The sequence below is a fragment of the Neopsephotus bourkii genome, unplaced genomic scaffold, assembly GCF_033783945.1.
Source record: "Neopsephotus bourkii isolate Nb327-2 ecotype Australia unplaced genomic scaffold, CSIRO-AGI_Nbou_v1 NB_1630, whole genome shotgun sequence".
NCBI classification, from domain to species: Eukaryota; Metazoa; Chordata; class Aves; order Psittaciformes; family Psittacidae; genus Neopsephotus; species Neopsephotus bourkii.
In genome coordinates this window covers 980,723-1,003,431 of record NW_026902105.1, presented here as the reverse complement: position 1 = coordinate 1,003,431, position 22,709 = coordinate 980,723, and the positions used below count along the sequence as shown (strand labels likewise).

Sequence of the window (22,709 nt, the reverse complement as noted above, 5' to 3'; positions counted from 1 at the left end):
TAATTTCTTAAAAAAAAAAAATCAAAAAAAAAAAAAAATCAAGCCTAGTCAAGTAGAGTCCTCAATCAAGAATAATTACATTTTTATTGGTACATGATCATTTCAGGGTAATTCTACCAACTGGCATATATTTGTATCATGCTGCTACTAAACTACGGGGTATTACTGTAAACTTGTGCTCAAGCTGCACAACTCAAGAATGGCTGGAAGCTTAAGGCTATCATTAAAAAATCCCAACAAAACACCAAACCAAATCAAACCAACCCACACCATCCCAGTCAAATCAAACATCTTCCTTCCCTCACCCCTCCAGCATGCAAGTTTTCTGACTGTTTAAACAACATTCATAAACCATTCCATAACATAAAGAAGCCTTCAATCCGAGCACATTCCATACAAAAATAATACAGTTTTTTAAAGAACCAAAATATCTCCCTTTTATTAAGAGAAAATGTATGCTGACCCATCACCAGCAATTTGCATCTGAAAAGCTCATTAACTTTCAAGAACAGTTTTTTTCTCTCAGACTAGAGAGACTGATACACTTTCCTATTTAAAAGTGCCAGTTGCTATAATTCAGGATTATATAGCTGGGCTATATTTAATTTGCATTTTATTTAAGCATAGAGCTTTTCCACCACAGTAAGTACCCTTCTGCTTTCTGTGCTATGTACCTCTGTTCCACTGCAGCCACACGTATTCAGACACAAGGAATTGGGAAAAGCCACTGGCTATACACCCTGGTCCAGATTGCATGCAGTTACATGTGAAAGTGCACTAGAAAGTTCCTATCCACCCAAACAGATTTCTAAAGGGAGAAGAATGATTTTCTGCGTATTGTTATATTATCTGCTGCTCTGAGATGGAAAATGGACAATACACTTTAGAGATAAAGAAGACCATGATAATGGATCTGTTACTGTTAAAAATCCTTAGCAATGCAGACATCAAAGTAATACTAAGCCTGTTTATGCATTAGTTGTTTTCATTAATGTTACAAAGATTTTAATTATTTCATAATCCTCAAGACATTGTTGGGGCTCAGAATCACAAATCTGAGACGCCGCAGAAAGGCTACATAGGAAAAAACAGACATTCTTTGGTATTTTTGGCATTCTACTGCACTGCAATGATAATTAAACCTCAATAGTAAGTCTTGCAAATCTGTACTGTAAAGATCCTGGAGTTCTTAACAAAACGAGCCCTTTTTTATCTGCTGGCTGGTTGTGCAACATATAAACTAACCCTGTCAAGCTAACAAAACCCAGGGCTTCTCCACAGCCTGCAGCCAATGAAAAATCCCCTCGAGTAACATATCCCAAGAGAGTTCTGGAGCAGTGGGAAGTAACATCTGGAAGAGCATCTGACCAAAGACCAAGAATGAGGTCTTCATGCTCCTCAGTTGTTTCTTCTTCTGGAACACTTGGAGGGTCACCTTCTAGAGCCTTTACGTTATCCTTCTTTTTCCTCTTCTTCTCCTCTTTTAATTTCTGTACCTTGTGCTTGAATATATCATGATGTTTGGGTTCTTGAGGACCACAGAAGAGTCTGTCTTTGCTTAGATGCAACAAGTCATCTTCTGTTGGGATGCAAATCATGGCATGTAATTCAGGGTTCCCTTTTCTCAAGAGAGACAAGTTGACCCACAGGAGAGCCCTTGGATAGCTCATCAAGATTGGCAAAAAGACATCTTCAGTCATTTCCTTCTGTCCCAGTCGAGACACAAGGCGGATTCGCCGATCTTTTCCAGCAGTGGGATAACACCAGGCTGATAACTGCATTAGTAGTTTTTCGCTCCTATTACAGATTTTTAAGAACATCAAGGATAGTTATTAACAAGTAATACAACAGAAACACAGTGCCCCACATATTTGCAAGAGCATGATTAGAAAAAGCCATGGGGCTTCCTGTAACTTTCCAAGGTAGTATATGTATCCCTCTTAGCACATAAAAACACAGGTGAGTGGAAATCCTGTGTGAAGGCATTTCTTCAGAAGGACACATTACTTGTGAAAACCCTCAAAACTTGTTAAATCACAAATGCTCTAAAACCTTTAGTGGCATTAATGCAGTCCAGAACTACCAATGTTTTCTTCCCCTGATAACTAAACGAAAAGGAAAGACTTGCATTCAGGCACTTTCCAAACACTGTTGCTGCCCTCATGCGTTGCATTGGAATGCATGAGATTCTGTTTTCTTTATAAACCTTTTGAAGTAGTGCAAAACCCACCTGTGATAATGTATTAAAAAAGCAAATGCAAGCTGATTTACACTTGCTGATTTAGCAAAGTTTTAAAACACAAGCATGAGCTTCTAAAAGCTCCATCCCCCACAAAAAAAGACAGAATATGCCAACTCCAAGAACACATTAAAATCAAGTGTTAAATTTAAGATAATTTAAGAAATTTACTTCATCAAGTTACCAAGTTTGCTGGGGAAAAGCCAGAAAAGGACTTCTACTCAACTGCAAATTCTGATTCACAATGAAACTATATAATCTCCTTGCTGTGTTTGGATCAAATAATTCTCTCATCTTAATAATCAAGGCTGAGTTCATCTTTTCCCCAGTTCAGTAATTCCCCATAAAATAATACCACCTCACACGTGTGCATCATTTTGACATACCTGAGAACAATAAAATCACTTCTTGCCATAGTTTCACCTCTCTCACTGATGTCTTGGGTGCCTGTAACATCCTCTGTCTTCAAGGCACCTTCAGAGCTTGTTATTTCCATGGTCCCCTCTACTTCACCAGTCTCAGGGGAAGCTTCTTTTACCTTTTCTGCTTTGGGGTCACAAAAACTATGCCCTTTAATTTCACAGTGTTCAGGGTGTGGGGAAGAAGAACGTACAAATTCTCCTGATGCTTTCATTCTTTCTTCCCAGTTCTTTGTCAGCTGCCCCCAAGGAATGATGAAAGGAGACAGAGTACCCAGCTTGATATAATTTGGCCTTTTTGCAGGTGGACGTCTAAATGATAAATTAAGTATGTAAGAATATTTATTTCCTGGGCTCTTATTCAGTCCCTAGCACTTCAAAAGGCTGTCTACTTTATCCTGTTGGTCTAATGATGTTTTGTGTTTTCAAAACCAAGTATTTAGAACAGAAAGTTAATTGTGCTTTCCTCTGTAATCTCATTCAACAAGAATTTTAGTTATACTTCTAGACAGCAGCGCTGTATTTCTGACCACCATATCCTTTCAGACATGCTGGATATTTCTACCTACTGGGACTGACACCATCACCTTTCCCTCTAAACTTCTACTTCAGCTCCTAGGTGGAAGGAGAACCAACACCAGCTGGTGCAGAGGACACTTCCAGCCATCCCATACTTGTGATTAAGAGTTCTGTATTTATTGCAGTGAAAATCATAGAATCATAGAATAAGTTAGGAGTGGAAAGGAAAATGAAAGCAAACTTCAGAATACCTGGTATTTAAGAAACGAACACTGAAATATACCTCTTCATTCACTTCATTGTTTAGCACTTTGTAAATACTTTGATATTCTGCCTTTGCCTTCTCATATCTCCTCTCTCATTTGCTGCTAAGGGAGACTGAAATAGCTTTATTTTACTGCTACACAGCCTTGTTATACCCTTATAATTGAGCAGATCTCTGGGAAGAGGTTTTAGTTAATTTATATGCCCTGTTTAGCAGAGCTTTTGTGTTAAATACATCTAGGTTTCTTTTCTTTGTTTATACTACTAGGATTTAAAATGCTAGTGAAAAACCTCAATGAAGTCTTAATGAACACAACAACATTGAGTTAAGGATCATTTTAAGTAGTATGCTTTTTTGTTACTATTATTTCATTCTTGCAATCAATTTTTAAGTCAGTATTACCGTTTGTATTTTTCAAGAAGACTGGTTTCCAGTTCTTTGGCAAACTGCATTCCTGCCTGGCAGTCTGGGAAATCATTTGGAGTGTGAGGCGTTCTTTGATACTCAGAATGCTTTAAAGCCTCTTGCAAGCCACCGACTCGTACACCTCTGTATATCTGTTATGAAAACCAAAACCAAAAAAAGCAATGTTTGCACTGACTCCAGGTTCCTAATTGAAACAAAACATTAATGCTCCAGAGCTACTGCCTTAGAAAATGGAAAGTCTGTCACTTTAGCTTAAAAAAAAAATAAACTTAACTATAGTTTTCACAGTTCTAGATGCCAATTTCAAAAATGTTAGTCATAATCTTTAAATTTAATTCTGAAAAACTATCAACAAAACCAAACAGAATTTCACAGGTTCTGATCTTGTATGTTGCCAGGAATGTCGTATTACTTTGACATAATCACTGCCCAATTTCTTTTAACTGTACAACAGGTATCACTGCTATTGATCCTCTGCATATTTAAAAGCATAAATTTAACTGCAGAAAGACATTAAAACTTCCATCCAAACATTCAAAGCAGAATGCTCCAAACAGCATCAGAGGAGCACGTTCACGCTTAACTCAAACTTGGTGTTTTACGCTCTCTCACAAATCAAGTTGTTGACAGATTGGTGGAGATAGCCAAGCTGGAAATAGATTAGCAGCAGGCACCAAACAATTTCTCTTTAGAGGCATATGCCTGTAGAAACACAAAACCAAACAGCTATAGCATCAGCCTTCTCTCTTTAGTCCCCACTCTGATTTCCTGCTTTAGACCGCCATGTGGGCACAGTTATACCAAACAGAATATATGGAAAGCTATTGTTTATTTTACCAAGCTTCTGTCATCAAACAGTTCAGACACCCTTTCTTAAAGTGGGATTTTGATTTGTTAATTGGTTATACAATGCAAAGTATACTCTTTAAAATCAATTATTTTGAAGCAAACTATGTAATTTCTCATATTTACTTGCAAGTTGCAGTCACTTACAAAAGGAATCCAGAAAGCCATGCCCCAGCCCTTTGGGAGATAGATATCCCAGCCACTTCCCCATCCTGGCCGATCTTCTCCAGCCATTTTCCCTGGCTGCTGCACCAACAGTATGGGAATCTTAGATTCACAAGGACCCAAATCAAGGTGCGATCCAGGTACCAGTAACTGAGCTCTCATATGGTTTAAATCCTGAGAAGGAGGAGACATTTCCTGTAAGTTAGTAACCATTTTCCCCTCTTCCATACACCCTTCCAAGACACAGAAGGTAAGCTTGTAAATAGGAAAAACACACTAGTAATATGCTACATACTCAAACTGACCTTCATCAAGACAAAAAAATTGTTTTCAGAAAAAAACCTTAAGCACTCTTTTTCTCCCCTTATTTCCATAGACCTTGATGAAGAGCAGTACTGAAACTCAAGAGCAAAAATGCACAGCACAGACGAAGGAAGACAAACAAGTATTTCAACTTGGTATTTACAGATTTGTGCACAAGACTAAACTGAACAGGTGCTTTCAGACAGTCTGTCAGTATGTGGAGCAAATCTGAACTACATCCAGGGAGATGGAAAGAACATTTGGTCACGAAACAGCTTCACACAAAGCATGCTGGCACCAAGGCACTGCCAATCACCAGTTGTTATATTTCATTGTATCCCATTAAGAAGGCATTTATTAAAAAAAAAAAAAAAGAAGACCATCAGACTGCTGCTTTAAATGTCCCTTCTGCATCAGCTGTTTCATAAGGTAAATACTTCATTTCACGACAGCACGAAGAACACTGCCATATACAAAAAGACTGTGGTAGTAACTGTTATGCACTAGTGCAGTATTTTGTAAGCACTCTGCTTTTTTTACACTACATCAGCCAGTTTGAAAGAGCACAAGACTTATTTTTATAAAGAGATTTAGGGAGATGCTTCTGTCATACAAATATTGGTTATTTTGATTACAGTGGTGCCAAAAATTTATCACCTCTTGTGATTAAATCACCTTTTTACCCATACATTTTATGGGTTACTCCTCCATTGTCAAAAGAAATGCCAAGATAGGAGATTTCAAACCTGTAACAGCATATTTAAAGCTCTCTGCAAATCACAGGTTATTGCTCAGAACGCCCACAGCATAGTGTGGTGCAGTTCAGAACCAGAGGGATTTACTTCCTTCCAAATTCCGTGATTCATTTGTCAGGAGAATCATCCTGGCTACGACTGAGGAGTCAATGGCCAGAGACTCTCTGTGCCACTTCATCCCTTTTATCTGATGCACATGAGTCCAGGTGATGTAGGAAAATCCAATTCCAAACCCTTCTGATAAATAAATACACAACTACTTAGTCCTGTAGACAACCAAATAAAGCTTTCTTTTAACTGAATCAGAAACAGTAGTTGTGCAAGAACACTACACAAAGACCACAGAACTTCCAAGAACTTCAAAGTCTTCAAGCCAGCAGCTGGATACTATGACATTAGCGAACTGCTGCTCTCGGATATACACAAGTTTCAAGAGTCTCACTCAACGGACTCACTGGACCGTTAGCCATTTTCTCCATGGCAATCCACCTTCTTAGTTACCTGCTCTGAGATTTTATTTTCAGTGACGTTCTTACAGATGTCCTGGTCCCAGATAAAGCTGTGAGCACACTCTACAGGTACACCCTCCAGGTACAGCTGCCTAACTTTATCTACAAAAGAAGAGAACCTTCAAACAAAATTCAAACCATTTTCATGGCTTAAGTATCAAAATAACAAAACCACCTCACTATCATAAGTACAATGAGCAGACAACTAAAGAAACAGACTAAATGCTGAACAAGCATTACTGCTTGAGGACTATTTTATTATCACGTTTGTCCAAATACAAAATATGAAATAAACAGTTGTTAGAAGCACTAACCTAGCATTCTCTTACAGACATTTCTTATTACAAATGATATCACCTTTGGCAATGTAAGTTAAACCTTTATCATGCCACCTTTAATATTCTGGAATTTGACCTTCCAGGCAGTGTGAAGCTTAACAGGTTTGCTGAAAATCAGAAACGGCAACATTGCAAAGCCTGAAATATGTCCACCTAAGTAAACTTAAAAGAGAAGCAAGGATTACCTTTAAGAAACGTACATACAGGAAATATTTTTAGGAGCATGACTAGTATGCAACTATTTATTTAGCACTAGCTTCCCACTCTGGATCTCTTCAGGATCTGCATGTCGAGGAAGGGATTATTCTTTGCTTATGTCAATGCAGACCAACAGCTGTGCGCATTACTGAAGATAGGTAACATTCTTAGCTTTAAAACTGACAGGTTATTTAATACTTAAAACAATCTCTTCTTCAGCTTCACAATCAAACCAAAGCAGAGAGAATGTATATTGGCATTCAGTGACCTACGGATCAAAAGCATTCAGTATACAGTATGCAATGCATGCTAATCCATATTTTAAGTAATTCTTACCAATAAACAATACAACAAGCCTAGTCATAGTTCTGTGATTGAAACTTACAGGGACTGCTGCTTATTTTGTCATCTACAAGGTCTTACATATTAAAAGAACATAACGCGTTGGGGTTTGTTTTGGTTTCTAACATCACTTTAAGCAATCTTTCAAAAGACAATTCAACTGATCTTTCCAGTTAATGCTGATAAAGACTTTGAGGGCTCTCAATACAATAGGTACTGCCAAACAACTGCAATGCTTATTTAAAATCTATAATCTTTAAGATGTCCCCATTACTAGGAGCTGCAAAATCCTCCAAAAGAAATAGTAATATGGCAGCAATACTGATAGTTTGATGGTATTATTAAGCTAGTACTTGCTATGCATTCTTGCTGACGAGTTACATTTACATGAGGAAGAAATACTAAAGAAATTACCAGATTGGGGTGGCACTCCTTCAAATTAAGAACAATACAACTGAAAAGAAAATCCTTGCCAATTCCCTGCCAATGAGCAGAGAATAAGGATTCGTTCTCAGACCAAGAATTAAGGACAGGAACCTGAGCAAGAATCTACAACAGCTCAACACTCCTAGAGGCAAGGCACATTCTGTCTGAAGATACAGCAAATATCAATGCGTCAAAGGAAGGAAAAGAAGACAGAAACAAAATGGTGTGTAGTGGTGCTGTGGAATTCCTTCCAGGCTCTTAACAGATAACCAATGGGGAAAATTACAGACATATAGCTAACATAAGGTTACTTTTTCATTTTCTGTGCAGAAAGCCTTTGTGAACCCCAGAATCTCTTTATGTTAAATTATTTAAACACATTCTAGTCTCTTCAGCTGTAAATTATTCACTGTAACTTTCTCTGCTATTTTTTTTTTCCTTTAACTACTTCTTTCTATTACAACAGTTCAGTTAGTCAATCCTTGTCATATTCTTGGAGTTCTTCACAATTCCTATACTCTATAATGGCACAAATTTTTTCCCAGTTCAGAAAGCTCTTTTAAGTCAGCCTCCTTCCATCACCACAGTCCACCTAATATCCTCCTCACTATCTTAAAAATACCCTTCTCTTACTATGGTTTTTCTCCTCAATCCCCTTTGAAATTTAGTCTCTCTCTACCAAGCATACTGTAATTCAAATCATAATTCCAAATCCTCACATCAGTTCTCTTATTTCTTACCTCTCTCCTGTTTTCTTCAGTCCACATTTTAAGGTTGCTGTAGGGAAACAGTAGTAGGGAAATAACCCTACTGATGAGTAAGTGTGGGAAATAGGCAGTTGCATTACTAAGTACACAAAGCTCAGTGACAATCAGCATGTTATGTACTTCTGCTGGTATCACTGGTTGTTGCTTAGACAGGCAGAGAGATGAAGGCTTTGTTCTATTTCAAGCTGTTGCTCTGATTTCTGTAGCTGGTTATCTCAACAGTCTTAGAAGACAGGCCTAAGAGTAAGATTTCTTCTGTTTGCATTTTTTCCTTCCCTCTATAAGAAATAGCAGGAAAAGCAAAAACATAAGCACTGCTAGGGAGCAGTTTCAGAGCCATATATAGGGTGCATAGTACCAGGACAACTGATGCCACATACTCTGCAAAAGGTGTATGTGCAAGCAAGGACTCTGTGTCTGCAGAAAGAACTTTACCTCACTCATCTTTCATGATGCATTCTCCTTCTATGCATCTCGTTCACTGACTGTTTAAAAGCTCTGCCATACTCCATGTTGAGCAGTATTTAAGGCAGTAGAATTTGCATTCTCCAACAGAAGACAATAAAAGCATATAAATATGTTGGAAGTGCTCTCTAAAATGGAGAAAAGAACAGCACTAATTTGCAGTCATGTAAGCGCTGACTGTTTACCAGGAATCTTGACTTCCAGAAGGCAAAACCTGCTGAGAAGGCAGTGAAAAGTGATTTATTCACAAACTTTCTTTCCCCTAGCCTGAAGAAATGAGGACAGTTCCTTGATTAAATCCCGTCAACACGTATCTGTAACACACAGCTTGCACACATACATATGCATTCAGGAGTCTGAGTAACTGAAAAGGCAGGGGGAGATAGGGGAAGATGACAGATGTGTATCAGCTCATAGACTGCATGTATGACAATCCACAAGCAAAGAAGATGGCTAAACTACTCACTTATTTGATAAATAATGCATCTTTAAATTAGTAAAGATTTCCTAAGAAAATCAGTTAGCTCTTATACAACATAAAAGAAGAAGAGAGGCTAAAGGTCATACAGAATCTGCTAATATATGCAGTTTTAATCTTCCTAATACTAACCATAATAGCATTTGAATGTCCAGGAAGCAAAAAGGAAAAAAAAGTGTGGAATACAGCAACAGATCCTTTTTTTTAGTCAATCAACATGACACATCACTAAGGCAAATAAATGATTACTAAAATTTCTAAAATAAGGATCAGCTCACAATATTACCACATCTAAGCAAGCTCACATCAAAGCCAAGGCTCAGAAAGTTTACGTAGTTCTAAGGCTTGTAAAAAGATTTATTCCGACAGAAGGGCCAAATCAATACCATCCAAATGAATTACAGATCTTACAGAAGTCTGCTTTTTTTTTAGGGTGGGGTTACTGTGGAAGTGTGGGTAACACTATTGCTGTAGTGATATATGCTATGTGCTATGATTAAATTCCTTCCTTTTTTGGTTAAACAAATTGCAATACAATAATTTGAAGAGGAGGACGGTGTCTGCTCCTGGGTTACTCTTGGCAAAGGAACTAGTAGAATGAGGGGACACAACTGATTGGAAAAATGCTGGCAAAAATGCTAAATCAAACCAGAATAACCTTTGGGAGTAAGTTGCTTTTGATGAAATTCTTGCTGGACATTTCAATAATCTCACTCCAAGAGTGGCTAGTAACAGGGCCCTTGGGAAGTATTAAAAAAATCACTTCTCTGCTTTTACTTGAACAAGGAGGCCCATTAAGGCAGAGATAATAGCTGTCATACTCAACTACGAAATCAGGTTAGGATCAACAGTCTTTGGAGAGTAACAATAGCCTCTTTCCAACTAACACCTATGAATACTTTATGAGGAAGACAGGAGAGTGGAAGTTAGACTTCAGCCTTGAGTTTCTCACACAGGAGAGATGAACTGCCATGCCATAGGATTTCCACACTGCACGTGTAATAGGTATGCAGGAGATCGCGAATGCTCCTGTAACATTTCCAACACATTAGGAAGTCGCTCAGCGCCATTTTCCTCGCTGAACCATCAGTTCCTCCTATTCTCTCCTGAACTGCTTCTTGTAAGAAGCCTGCCCCCTCTCCTTTTCTACTCACTATGATCTCCTTTTGATTTTCTACTAGAAGATAGCTGTATTGCCTGTCTTCTTTCATCCCTTCTGCCTACTTAACTTACATAGTAGTGTGTAACAACAACTTCTTTAGCAGAACCTAAATGACAAGGTATCATGTGGTTTATCTTTCCTTGCTAGCTGAACAAGAACGTTCTTCCTTCTCCCGAATACAAATTGGAGAGGACAGAGGCAGTTTTAAGTTCAGGATGAAACAAACAAACAAACAAATAAAAAAACACTCAGAAAGAAACCAGAAAGCAACACCAGCTTTTCTGAATGTTTGTGATTTAGAAGATTTTTTTCAACCAAAGGATAACCCCAAGCAGAAAGATCTTGAAGGTGGCTGTCTTACATCACTACCTCTTTATCACAGCCCTGCTTTCTGAGGGACAACCAGCTCTGATAGTGGGAGAGAATTACTATGAGACATTTCCAATGCCTAGAAGCCTTCTGCCAATCTTGCCTTCTTGAACACATCTTCACAGACATGACAAGCAGAATGAAAGGAGATGAATTGCTTTTTGTAGTTGCCAACTCCTCTACCAACTCAAATCAGTATCTGTAAACAAGTGCTATATATCTCACCTTACTTCTCAGCAGGAAGGAAGCAAGGCAGAGGTCGTGTATGCTGCATCATTTCCAACAGAACATTAATGATGAGAAAGTTAGCTGAGCAAAACTTATTAACAGGATAAAGGCTGCTCTAAATACAGAGGGTAGAATAGGAGGATAAAAGAAATTCCAAATGACAGAGCTGTCCAGATAGCTAAAAGACAGAAACTGAAACAGGTGTTCAACTTGATTTAAGTGAAAGGAAAAGCCAGGTAATTATTGTGTCCTGCAAACACACCACCAAGGAAATTAGTATTTTCAAGTCTCTTAAACCTTCAGCTTATCCTATTTCCTACTGCTTGTTAACTGGTTACCATGTTTCTCCTTTTACATGATGCAGTCTGTGTCCAGTCCATCTAATTGGAAATGCTTATGCAGCACTGTACACAAGCTCCACTGTGTATGTTCTTCCACATTTTTCAAGGACATTCACATCCAACTGAATTTGAATTTTGCACTGAAATACTCTGTAAGTACTGAAATTAAAATTCCAGAAGTCATAATTGCATCTTCCATTTTTTAAACATAACCAGCATCGTGGTCATTTATAATGCTAACCTTGCAATGGCTTTTTTTTGTTTTCCCCAGTAGAACTGCAACTTTTATTGTAGGACTATAAACCAGAAACAGTAGATACACTCTTGGAGAGAGAAACAGCATCAAGAAGACTAAACACCAAACAGAAACTTACTAAGTAGCTTTTAGCACCTGGTTGGCCTTGCCAGGATTCGAACCTGGATCATCTGTATGGTCAGACAGAGGCTTCCACTGAGCACAAGACCAGCTTTGGTGCATATCCCTCCCTCACAGTTGCTGTTCTAAAACCTATACAACTTTCAAACTGTTTCTGTTCAGCCAGGGGCTTTGGAAAGGGGAAGAAACATTCTGAAATCCAATGTTAGAGGAAAGCAGCAAGAGATAATCAGCAGAAGATGACAGTCAATGAAAATGAAGTATATAGAAAAACTGCACCTCTCGCCTTTGGCAGTTCCACCAGAATCATAATATAACCAATGTATTTTACCTTGATATTTTTCAAAGTCTGGCATAGCTTTTGTCTTCTTTTTTGGCATATTGACTCGAGGATCTCCAACAGTGAGGCCCAGTATTGCACCTGGTGGCAGTTGTGACGGTGAACTTATCCCTTTAAAAATACACAGATGAACATTGCCATGAAACCACCAATTAAGTTCTGATCTTTTTCTGCACTATTATTTTGTGCATTTTCATCTGCAGGGATGTGACATCACTGTAAGAGAAGCAATCCAGAGTACTCACTCAACTTGACATGCTTTCTGAACTCACCAATGCTTGTTAAATGTCCAATAACAAGACAACAATAGCAGCGTAAGACTTACTTTGCAATTATTTATGCTTAACATAGAAATCAGATCACTCTCGCACAACTTACAGACTCAATTTATCTTTTGCATTTGGCACATATCTTAAAGAACAACCAACGTTTGTTTTACATTTATCTTCCAGCTGAAGGAAATTCAAAACTGTTTTTTTTAAGTTTTACCTCATCTCTGCTTAACTACATTGGATAGCTCAAGTATATAGTATGAGATGCACCAAGCCAGTTCCTTACCTTCTTCAGTGCTAGAAAGTGAGGAGGTGTTAACTTTATGATACTTTACAACTTAGTCAAATACACAACTGTTCATTAGAAAAGAAACATATAAAGCAAGGTATAATACTTTCTCTTTGGGTATTAGCCTACCACTTTATCTGGTGGAGGTGTTACAGCTTAGTGCCTTAATTTGGTGTGTATGGGGAGACTGAGAGTATATGTCAGGCTATACCCCATCAGCAATCTCAAATCTAAATTCACAAACAAACAAGATTCTATTACCTATTCATCTATTAAATTTTATCTAATTTTATCCATTAAGTTTACCTATTAAAAGTTTGGATTACACAGCAGATTAAAATTCCCTTACAAAAACTTAGTGTAGCGTTTCTCAAATCTTTGACGCCCCACAGTAATTACCTGTGTACATGCCCAATGGCATCACTCTCTTGATCAAGAAAAAAATAAGCATTTCAAAACTGATGTCCAGTTGACATGACTGTTTTGACCATCAGAGTTTAAGAGTCTCCCCATCCTCCCATAGCACCCAAATGCCCAAATACCTTCTAATAGCTCAAAGATAGCACTTTGACACTGATGAAGAGATACTTTTTCAGAGTCCTTGCAGTTTTCTACCCACCAGTTATTCAGTTCTGTTTCTGAATCTGCCATTTCCTGGAAAACAACACATCTAATTGAAGTCAAGTGGTTATTCAGTATTTTCTATCAGTATGAATTCACTCTCAGTCTGCCTTAATCGCTATTGTTGTTTTCTTCCTCTGCAAGTTTCAAACCAAAATCTTTTTTTTTTTATGTAGCTGATTCCTATACTCCACTTTACAGTAATCCTCAATAAGATGCTCAGTTTAATCTGTGTTCCAAAAAATAAACAAAGCAATCCACAATGCTTCCTAATTGTTTTTGAATTATTTCTTACAAAAAGCCAGAGATTTCATAGCCTCATCATGTTTGCTGCAAGAATCAAAAAGTCCCATTAAAACCACAGTGATGCTATGTGACAAGAAGTGAACAAAATACTAAATCCTGGTGAAATTGCATATTTGGTTGAAAACACAAATGTTTTCTATACCTTACATCTTTTGCTTTTTAGCTCTAGGTGCTCATTCTTGAGAAACATGACCTGTCATAGAGAATATGAATTACTCTGGACCTCTCAGCAGAATACATCACTACAGCAGAAACTACATGATCTACTCAACAGAACCATTGCTTCTATTTTTTTCCTACCCCCACTTAAAATCCAGATAGAAGTTCCTGCTGAGATCAGTGTTAGTCAAAAGGCTCAATATAGAGAAGTTAAGAGTAGAAACAAATAGGTTAACCTTTATAATAAAGTAAGGCTAGAGTTTATGATTCTTTCTAGCAAAACCAAGCTTGCACATTCTAGAAACCTTATAAAAATTACAGTAACATCCAGACGGCTAATTTTCTTACTGTTTGTAGAGAAGCAGCTTTCAAGGTCTCTGTGAGGACAGAGTGTGACAACGGGCCAATCAGTCTGTATCTGAGAATCTCCATGCTTCTATCACTGAAACAGAGGAAAATTTCAAATTAATGTACAATTGTACAACACGTTTTTTTCTCCCAGTACTGCTAAGCCAGAATTCAGCTACATTAAAAAGTTATGGGTCACAATTTCTAACTTCTACTATGAACAAACCTGATCACAACACCAGTAGTCTGCGAAACCCAAGTGTAGGACTGGAATGGGTCTCTAGTGCCGTCACCAATTATTTTTTTCACTGGCACAACTTTTTCTCCTTCCTTATCCTCCTTCTTTCTTTTCTTGCCAACACTCAGAACAACAGCCATTTGTTTTTCCTCTTCACCCGGTGTTGTAGCAGGCTCAGGAATACAGGTTTCTTCAGACTCTGAACACTGAAAAATTGCTTTTAACTCTCCCAGTATGTCCTTAAGAAAAATGAAAACTTTGGGTTAGGATGATAAGCAGTGCATTGCAAAGCTTAAGCACAGTTTTTACAATTACACTCTATAATTTTCCTTTATGGATTTAACGGAATAAACTTCATTCTGCTGAAGGCTAGGCTTTGCTACCAAAGGCTGAAAGCAATACTGAACGTTCCTCAGAATTTATTTTCACCCACTATAAGAAAACTTGCCACTGCACAAAATTTCACGTTTTTTATTTTTATCTTTTTAAAGTTCATAACTTAACTAACAGATTATGATTTTCTGTGATGAGACTACACTTAGCCTGTTGGGGGTGCCAGTGGGAAGGATATGAATCAAGCAACATCATACTGTAAATGTATCCCAAGACAAGTGGCACTAGAAAACTTTTAACAAGCTGAAACATTTAAAAAAAAAAAAAAACCTCTAATGCTTCTGTACAAACTTCATAAAAACAAGCTACAGAACACAAATATGATTATAACAGAAACAATCTTCCAACTTTTAATTCATAAAGCAGTGTGTTATGTAGAATCACAGAATCATAGAATAGTTAGAGTTGGAAAGGACCTTAAAATAATCTCGTTCCAACCCACTGCCATGGGCAGGGACACCTCACACTAAACCATCTCACCCAAGGCTCTGTCCAGCCTGGCCTTGAACACTGCCAGGGATGGAGCATTCACAACTTCCCTGGGCAACCCATTCCAGTTACTCACCACCCTTACAGTAAAGACTTCTTCCTTATATCCAATCTAAACTTTCCCTGTTTAAGTTTTAACCCATTACCCCTTGTCCTCTCACTACAGTTCCTAATGAAGAGTCCCTCCCCAGCATCCTTGTAGGCCCCCTTCAGATACTGGAAGGCTGCTATGAGGTCTCCACACAGCCTTCTCTTCTCCAGGCTGAACAGCCCCAACTTCAAAACAAAGATGTTGAACAAGACTGGTCCCAACACTGATCCCTGAGGGACACCACTCGTTACTGGTCTCCAGCCGGGCATTGAGCCATTGACCACAACTCTTTGCGTGCGGCCATCCAGCCAGTTCTTTATCCACCGAGTGGTCCATCCATCAAATTGATGTCTCTCCAATTTAGAGACAAGGATGTCATATGGGACAGTGTCAAACGCTTTGAGCAAGTCCAGGTAGATGACATCAACTCCTCTACCCCTGTCCATCAGTTCCGTAGCCCCATCATAGAAGGCCATCAAATTGGTCAGGCAGGATTTCACCTTAGTGAAGCCATGCTGGCTTTCACCAATCACCTTGTTGTTTTTCATGTGCCTTAGTATGCATTCCCGAAGAATCTGCTCCAAAATTTTGCCAGGCACAGAGGTGAGACTGACTGGTCTGTAGTTCCCTGGGTCATCCATTTTCCCCTTCTTGAAAATGGGGGTTATATTTCCCTTTTTCCAGTCGTTGGGAACTTCACCTGGCTGCATGATTTTTCAAATATGATGGCCAGTGGCTTAGCGACTTCATTTGCCAGCTCCTTCAGGACCTGCAGATGGATTTCATCAGGTCCCATGGACTTGTGCACGTTCAGGTTCTTAAGATGGTCTCGAACCAGATCTTCTGCACTTTTCAGAAGGTATCCTCAGCATTAAAAATGTACAATACACAAAGACTTCAGAGTTCAACTATATAGAAACAAAAAATACCTGTTTAAGAGCTGGATGCATCCAGATCCACAACTGTCTGTTTTCAGACCCATCCCTGGGTTTCCAAATAAATGTAACAGGACCAAGCATATCCTCAGGATAGTGACCTGCTCGGTAAAGATTCACGGAACCCTCAAATCTTCCAGACAGACAACCTGCCTCTCCAAATGTTAACCCTAAAGAAGAAAATCCTTACTTTCAAACAAAATAATTTCACTTAAAAAAATAAAAAACTTGAAATTTAATCTGTGTGTGGGCTAATCCTGCACCACAATTAGTTAAGCAACAAGCAACTGAAAGTAAGAACGTATAGTCGTAGTCTGAGACATTTTAATTATATTTTTAACCAAAAAAATCACAACTCTGTATCAACTCTATTACTATGATTGAGATTAGTGAGCTATTAAAAAAGTAGAAGGATGGCTTGTCCCTTAGTCTATTAAGAATCTGAACTTTCTTTTGCACTATGTAAGTTTTACCTGTGTCAATGCTACATATTTGAGCAAGTGGCTCCAGAAGCTCATTCTCTTTACCAGTCAACTCCACGCAACAATAATATGACAAATCCTGAAACAAAAGGATAGTGGTAAAGTAAGAATAACTCTTGAAAGTGAGCCTGGCAATGAAGTACCAGACGCAGCTTCACAATTTACACTGAAGTAGTAATCATTCATTCACTAAAATTTGTGTCAGAGAGATTGGTTTTCTTTAATTTTTTTTTTTTTATTTACTTCAAATTGTTAGTTATAGGAGATCTGTCAAACATTTCTCGTTTGAGGGCCAACCTGCCTCTCAAACCAACAGACCAAAAAGGACACGGAACAAAGCGCCTGTCTTCAATAGCATACTGATCAGGAAGATGATGCAGGGATTCACTTAATCTCTTAGCCCTTGAGAAGACTGAAGATGTAGTATTTCAGCTGTAGTCACTTTAAGACTCTTCCAAAGGTTCATGGTACTCCCTCTGGTATTTCGGCCCTTCATTATTATGATGAAATCACTCATTTCATACTTAGCACTTATAAACAGCTGACACAACAGTACTTCAAAGAGACAGAAATATTCATTACAACTGAACAGTCGATTACTTCACCTTCGTAAAATAACAAGGAGAACAGATGTAAGGGTGGTACCTGAAGAAGGCAGTGTTTTGTCATGGCTCGGTAACAAGCCCTGTAGCACTTCTCCGTAGGGCTATTTCCTAAACAGTAGCCCCATTTCTTTACCATGTGAAATCTCTTTGCATGCCAAATGTGCGTTTCCAGCCAAATATTCTTTCTTTGCCTGAGATTAAACTCTGCTACCAAATTTATGTGGCGCCTTCTAGCTTTGCGGCATTTAGTCTTTGACTGTTCTTTTTTCTGATGCACAGCTTTCTCTGCCTGTTTTTAAAAGAGACAATATTGAAGTAAATCTCAAGAGGACAAACTTCTGCAGAAGAAAAAGGCTGACATATATAAAGATACCGGAAGCACCAGTATTAGGTTAGACTTTATTCTGATGATAGTTCTCCACAATTCTTAAGGCAAAGACTTTGAAAATTCATGCACAATCCCCACCCACACAAGTGTATCAAGGTACCCATAGATAACTAAAATCCAGTTCCTGAATCATGAACAATTATCTCCAGGAACTTAAGGTGGAGTGGGTAAGGCCTCCAAAAAACTGATAAAAAAGTCAATGAAAGGAAAAAAGAATTCAAGTCAACCTTTATACATAGAAAACTTACCAAGCAAACTGACTTGATCACTTTAAGAAGCACACAGAGATAACAGTGATCAATGTCAAACATCAGACAGACTTTCACAATAAAATCCTACTGAATCAACTTTTTTATGCCTTTTTTTAAAAGCACACAGGATGGCCATAGTGGTTAAGGAGCAAATAACTCCACAGCAGCCTTGTGACACTGCCACAAAATGAGTTTCATGAGCAACCAGGAACAGACAGTAAGTCTTAAGCTGCACACAGCCTGCCAACAACTCCAGTGTATCTCCCACGTTTGAGCTATAACACATGAACCATCATGCTGGTCATGAACAGGCCATCCTGGCTTGAGGCCATCAGGGTCACAGGCTACAGCTGTGGTGGGGTGCAAAGCAGACAGGTGTTTGCCTTGGGACCAAGGTACTGTCTGAACAATCCCTCCCACAGTGGGCCTTTCTGTCATCACTACTCTAATAACTTTTCAAGATGTCCAATAATCACAAAGCCAAGGGGTTACTGAGACTTGAGACCACCATCTAAAATGGAGGCATTCCTGCACTTTGAAGCCAAATATCAAAGCCTGAGAACCTGTGTACTCACTCACTCTATAGTTTATCAATTACAGTAAAGCACACTTGTACCTCTTTCTTGGCAATTTCTTGGAGGCGCCTGGGTAGGCGTTTAATATTGTGACTCATTGCTCGCCTTCGCATGTGCCTCGGGAGAGTCTGGAAAACCATAGAGTTTGAAGACTTCTGTGAAACTGCTTTCAACATGGCACTGATCTCAGCAGCACGAGCTTGAGCAAAAGTAGACACTGGAATGAAAAGAATGCATCAGAGCATGACAAATGGCAAAAATCAAAGAAGGGGACACTGTACATACATCACTGAATTCCAGTAGAGTATTCCCAGTACATCAGTCTTCTTGAGATAGAAGTAAATACTGTATACAACTACTGAAGAAATTTTGATTCTTTAGATACTCTGAAACTTACAGATAGGATTAAGCAAATTCTTACACATGAATGAATCTGAAAGCTGTGGTATAACTAATATGTCCTATCTGCATTAAGTACTTCTTTATTAAATTATTGTTTTTTTCAGATAGAATTCAAAGGTATGAAAAAAAAATGGAAAAAGGAAAGCAGCAATCACATTACAGACTGGTTTAAAATGATCAAATAAGAATCCAAATGTTGGTCTTGTTTCATGCTTATGTAACTGTATCTATTATTAGAGCATCTCCACATTCTGAAAAGCTAGTATCTCCAAATAAACATTTTGTTAGGTGGAAAGTTGTCTTTAACTCACATCATGGGCAAAATCAGTTTCACTGGCTACATTAAAAGCAAGTGACTGTTAGTACTCATTTTGCTGGCAAAGAGAAACCAAAATACATATCCTTCAATGCAAGTGCAACTTCTCAGCTCAGAAATCTGAAAGGAGTCATTAAACAGCAGCTGGTCATTCCTTCCAGTACACAACTACTTGAGAAAATTAGAAAAACAGAAGAATGTATCATCAGTTTTAAGTTTTGTTTTTGCACAAAAATAAAGACAGCAAAATTAATCACCAGCAAGTTGTCCTGGACATACAAATTATGACTTTTTTATTATATACAAACCTGTTATGTATCTTGGCATTTCCTCAGAAACGCTCTGGCGTCCTCCTTGCCATCCTCCTCTTCCTCTGCCTCTCTCTCCTCTATTTTGCCCTTTTGGAAAATACTGGTCTTTCCTGTAAGAAGGCCCAGATGATGGATTCAAAAATTTCTGCTGCTGATACCGGTGCTCAGAAAGAGCATCTCCTGGAGGGTTTAAGAGATGAAGAGAGGTAACAGGAATGCAAAGCAGTTTAAGTAACTAGCAACCCTTTCCTCATAAGACTGCACTGCACATTCCTCCTACTACATATATATATGTACCAAAAATAGCCATCAGAAATCATATTTTTTTTATAGGAAGAAATAAAAATTTTGCACTGACCTGCAGCAAGCCTGCAGTAGATTAAGTAACTTTTCCACAGTCTGAAAATGGTACCCAAACCAGACTTTGCCTTTACCAGATCCAACAGGAAAGACGTGACTAAAAATCGGTCTACATAATGTCAGTAGCAATTTTTGTTATTGTCTAGTCAGGGTTTTAGTACCAAACCAGTAAAGTTAATATTTTGTCTCTTGCCCCTTGATTTCCAACCCCCAACCCAATACATTGTCTCAAATATACTTCTGTTACAGCAATAAATAATGTAAGCATGATAGATGTATGCTGGTACAATAAGCTACTTTTCTGATAGAGGCATTTTAATCAATATTGAAATGAGATAACTAAAAGCCTACAGTAAGTTTCTAAAAGTACACACATACCTTTCAAGAATGACAAGTACCTAACATTACTTCAAGTTTAAGAGGGCCTCGAAACCTGTATTTAGAGATTAATTTATATTCAACCTATTCAGTTAAATCTTGGTTAGGATCTCTAGTATGACTTGAGGTACGGTTCTCAAGCAGTTTGTGCTGGACAACTGGACTAAAAGGGGCCCAGACAGCCACTCCCACCACCCCACCCACTGCATCAAGACGAGGGAACATGGGGCCATACTGTTCAGGGAACGTCTCTAGTGAAAAACCAACCTGTGTATAAGAAGAAATGGGGTAAGAGATTAAAAAAATCATTTTTCAGGTTGATCAGCTTCTTAAACAAGCCTATACCATTGTCCTGTTGGCATGAGGAACAGCCAAGAGCAGATTCACCTCCAGCAGCATCAATTGCTGGAAGTAAATGAACTTAAAATGGAAAAAAAACTCATTTTTCCATTTCAAATAAGCATGAAGCTGAAGTTTTATATTCAGCAGCAATGCTGTTGCAGCCCTGATACAATCACACATCATGCAGAACTGCAGTAATTCAGATAAAAAAAATAAAATTGGGGTGAAAACAGAAGTTAGTTTTTATGTGGAGTAACTCCCTGATCTGGGTTTAGCACATGGCTGAGAGCAGCACTGTCCAGGCAACTAAGCTGAGAGATTGCTGAAGCCAGCAAATCTGTGTAGAACTACAGCCTAAATCAATCATGGGAGGGTGACTTGCAGCAAATAACTCATATCACAAACACACCATTCATTATCCAATTTGCCCAAGAATGAAGGAACTAAATATTTTAATCAGAAGATGGAAGAGTATTTCAAAGACAGTGACTGAATATAGAGAAAAATTAAATTAGTCCAGGTACTATGTAGATCCATAGTTTCATAACCCCCACTTAGATTTTTTTTCTCCTGTTTCTACAAAATAGGCCCATAAAACCAAAATACACTACAGAAAAATATTATACTGAAGAACATGCATGCTATTTGACAGGACAGAAAACACATAACCATGTTATCTTACAAGTTACCTGCTACATATAATGTTAGAAAAATGAGTTTAATCTGCCTGCACTCCTGCAATGATATCATAAAATCTTCCATAATTTGCTGTGTCATTCTGTCCGCTTAGAAACTCTTCAGTCACCTAAATATACCGTGATACATTTTTTTGCTCAACCACAAAGATGCAATTTGTCAGCTTCTGAAGGCCTCACAGTATCAGGCCCTGCTCTTACGTGTGTCTGCTTTCACAGAAACATAGGTAAGAAAATAAAAACACGAAGAGGAAGGGATGTGGAAATCAGAAGTTCAACTGAAGCATAAAGGATGCAGGTGAAAACAAAGATGATGTGGCATACAGGTTGACAGGATCTTCAGATGCAGAGGTTACCTGTGTACCAAATGCTCCAGAAATGACCTAGCAACACTGCTATTTTAGGGGAATGCCTTGCTACCTCAAGACAATACTATTCCACAGATACAGCAGCCACAAGCACCAAAAGGAGAATTGGATGGGCACGCTGATCTGATGGAAAAGCAGTGCATTTATCGCAGGGCCAGCAGGCTAAACCGGCTCGTCCCGCGCCTCCCAGGTCTTACAGAAAGAGGAGGGAAGTCACTTTATGGGGTGTAGCACTGAATTAATTTTAAAGCTAGAAACTGCAGTAGGCGGTAAGAGATTTGTCATGTAACCAAAGGGATGATACCGAGAAGCGCATATTAATTACATTTGTGGCAAAATCAGGGTTAAAAGAGTCAACGGCAGGGGACGAAACCCTGATGGGCCCCCACACCGAGCACGCCTCGCCGGCCGCAGGGGACGGGGACACCAGATCCCGACAGGCGGCTGAGGAACAGCCCCTCCGCGACCTTACCTGGGGTCGGGCAGGCCCTGCTCCCGCCGCCGGGGAAGGGCCCCGGCTCTGCAGGAAGGGTGACGCTGGCCGGCTGGTTCCTCATCTTCTTGGCCCGCTTTTTCTCCTTCGCCCCAGACATCTGGTGCAGGGCCCGGGGGGCGCTGGGAGAGGAGGGTCACACCAACACACTCCACAGGCGGCCCTGAAGGCGCCCGGCGAAGGCTGCCGAGCCTGTCCTTGGCGGCGGAGAGGCGGGGAAGGTTAGACAGGAGGTGCAGCCGCAAGCGGAGTAACCACCGGTACCAACCCGCTACTCACTCACGGCGCGGCCTCCACGAGCCGCACGCTGCCGCCACAACCACCGC

The 22,709-nt window shown here is 39.1% G+C and overlaps 1 protein-coding gene across 1 annotated transcript; it reads right to left on the bottom strand.

The window, feature by feature from the left end:
* Window positions 1–65: 65 nt before the first annotated feature.
* On the bottom strand, window positions 66–22,619 carry POP1 (POP1 homolog, ribonuclease P/MRP subunit). Its single transcript, XM_061373254.1, has 16 exons — window positions 22,363–22,619; window positions 19,745–19,927; window positions 18,760–18,935; window positions 17,545–17,793; window positions 16,891–16,978; window positions 16,412–16,587; window positions 14,498–14,748; window positions 14,272–14,365; window positions 13,380–13,491; window positions 12,268–12,387; window positions 10,615–10,620; window positions 6,439–6,548; window positions 4,862–5,053; window positions 3,845–3,999; window positions 2,626–2,970; window positions 66–1,797 (listed from the first exon to the last, which is right to left on the bottom strand). The coding sequence occupies exons 1-16, from the start codon at window positions 22,481–22,483 to the stop codon at window positions 1,137–1,139; spliced, it is 3,039 nt and encodes a 1,012-aa protein (XP_061229238.1). The 5' UTR covers window positions 22,484–22,619; the 3' UTR covers window positions 66–1,136.
* Between the last annotated feature and the right edge of the window lie 90 nt (window positions 22,620–22,709).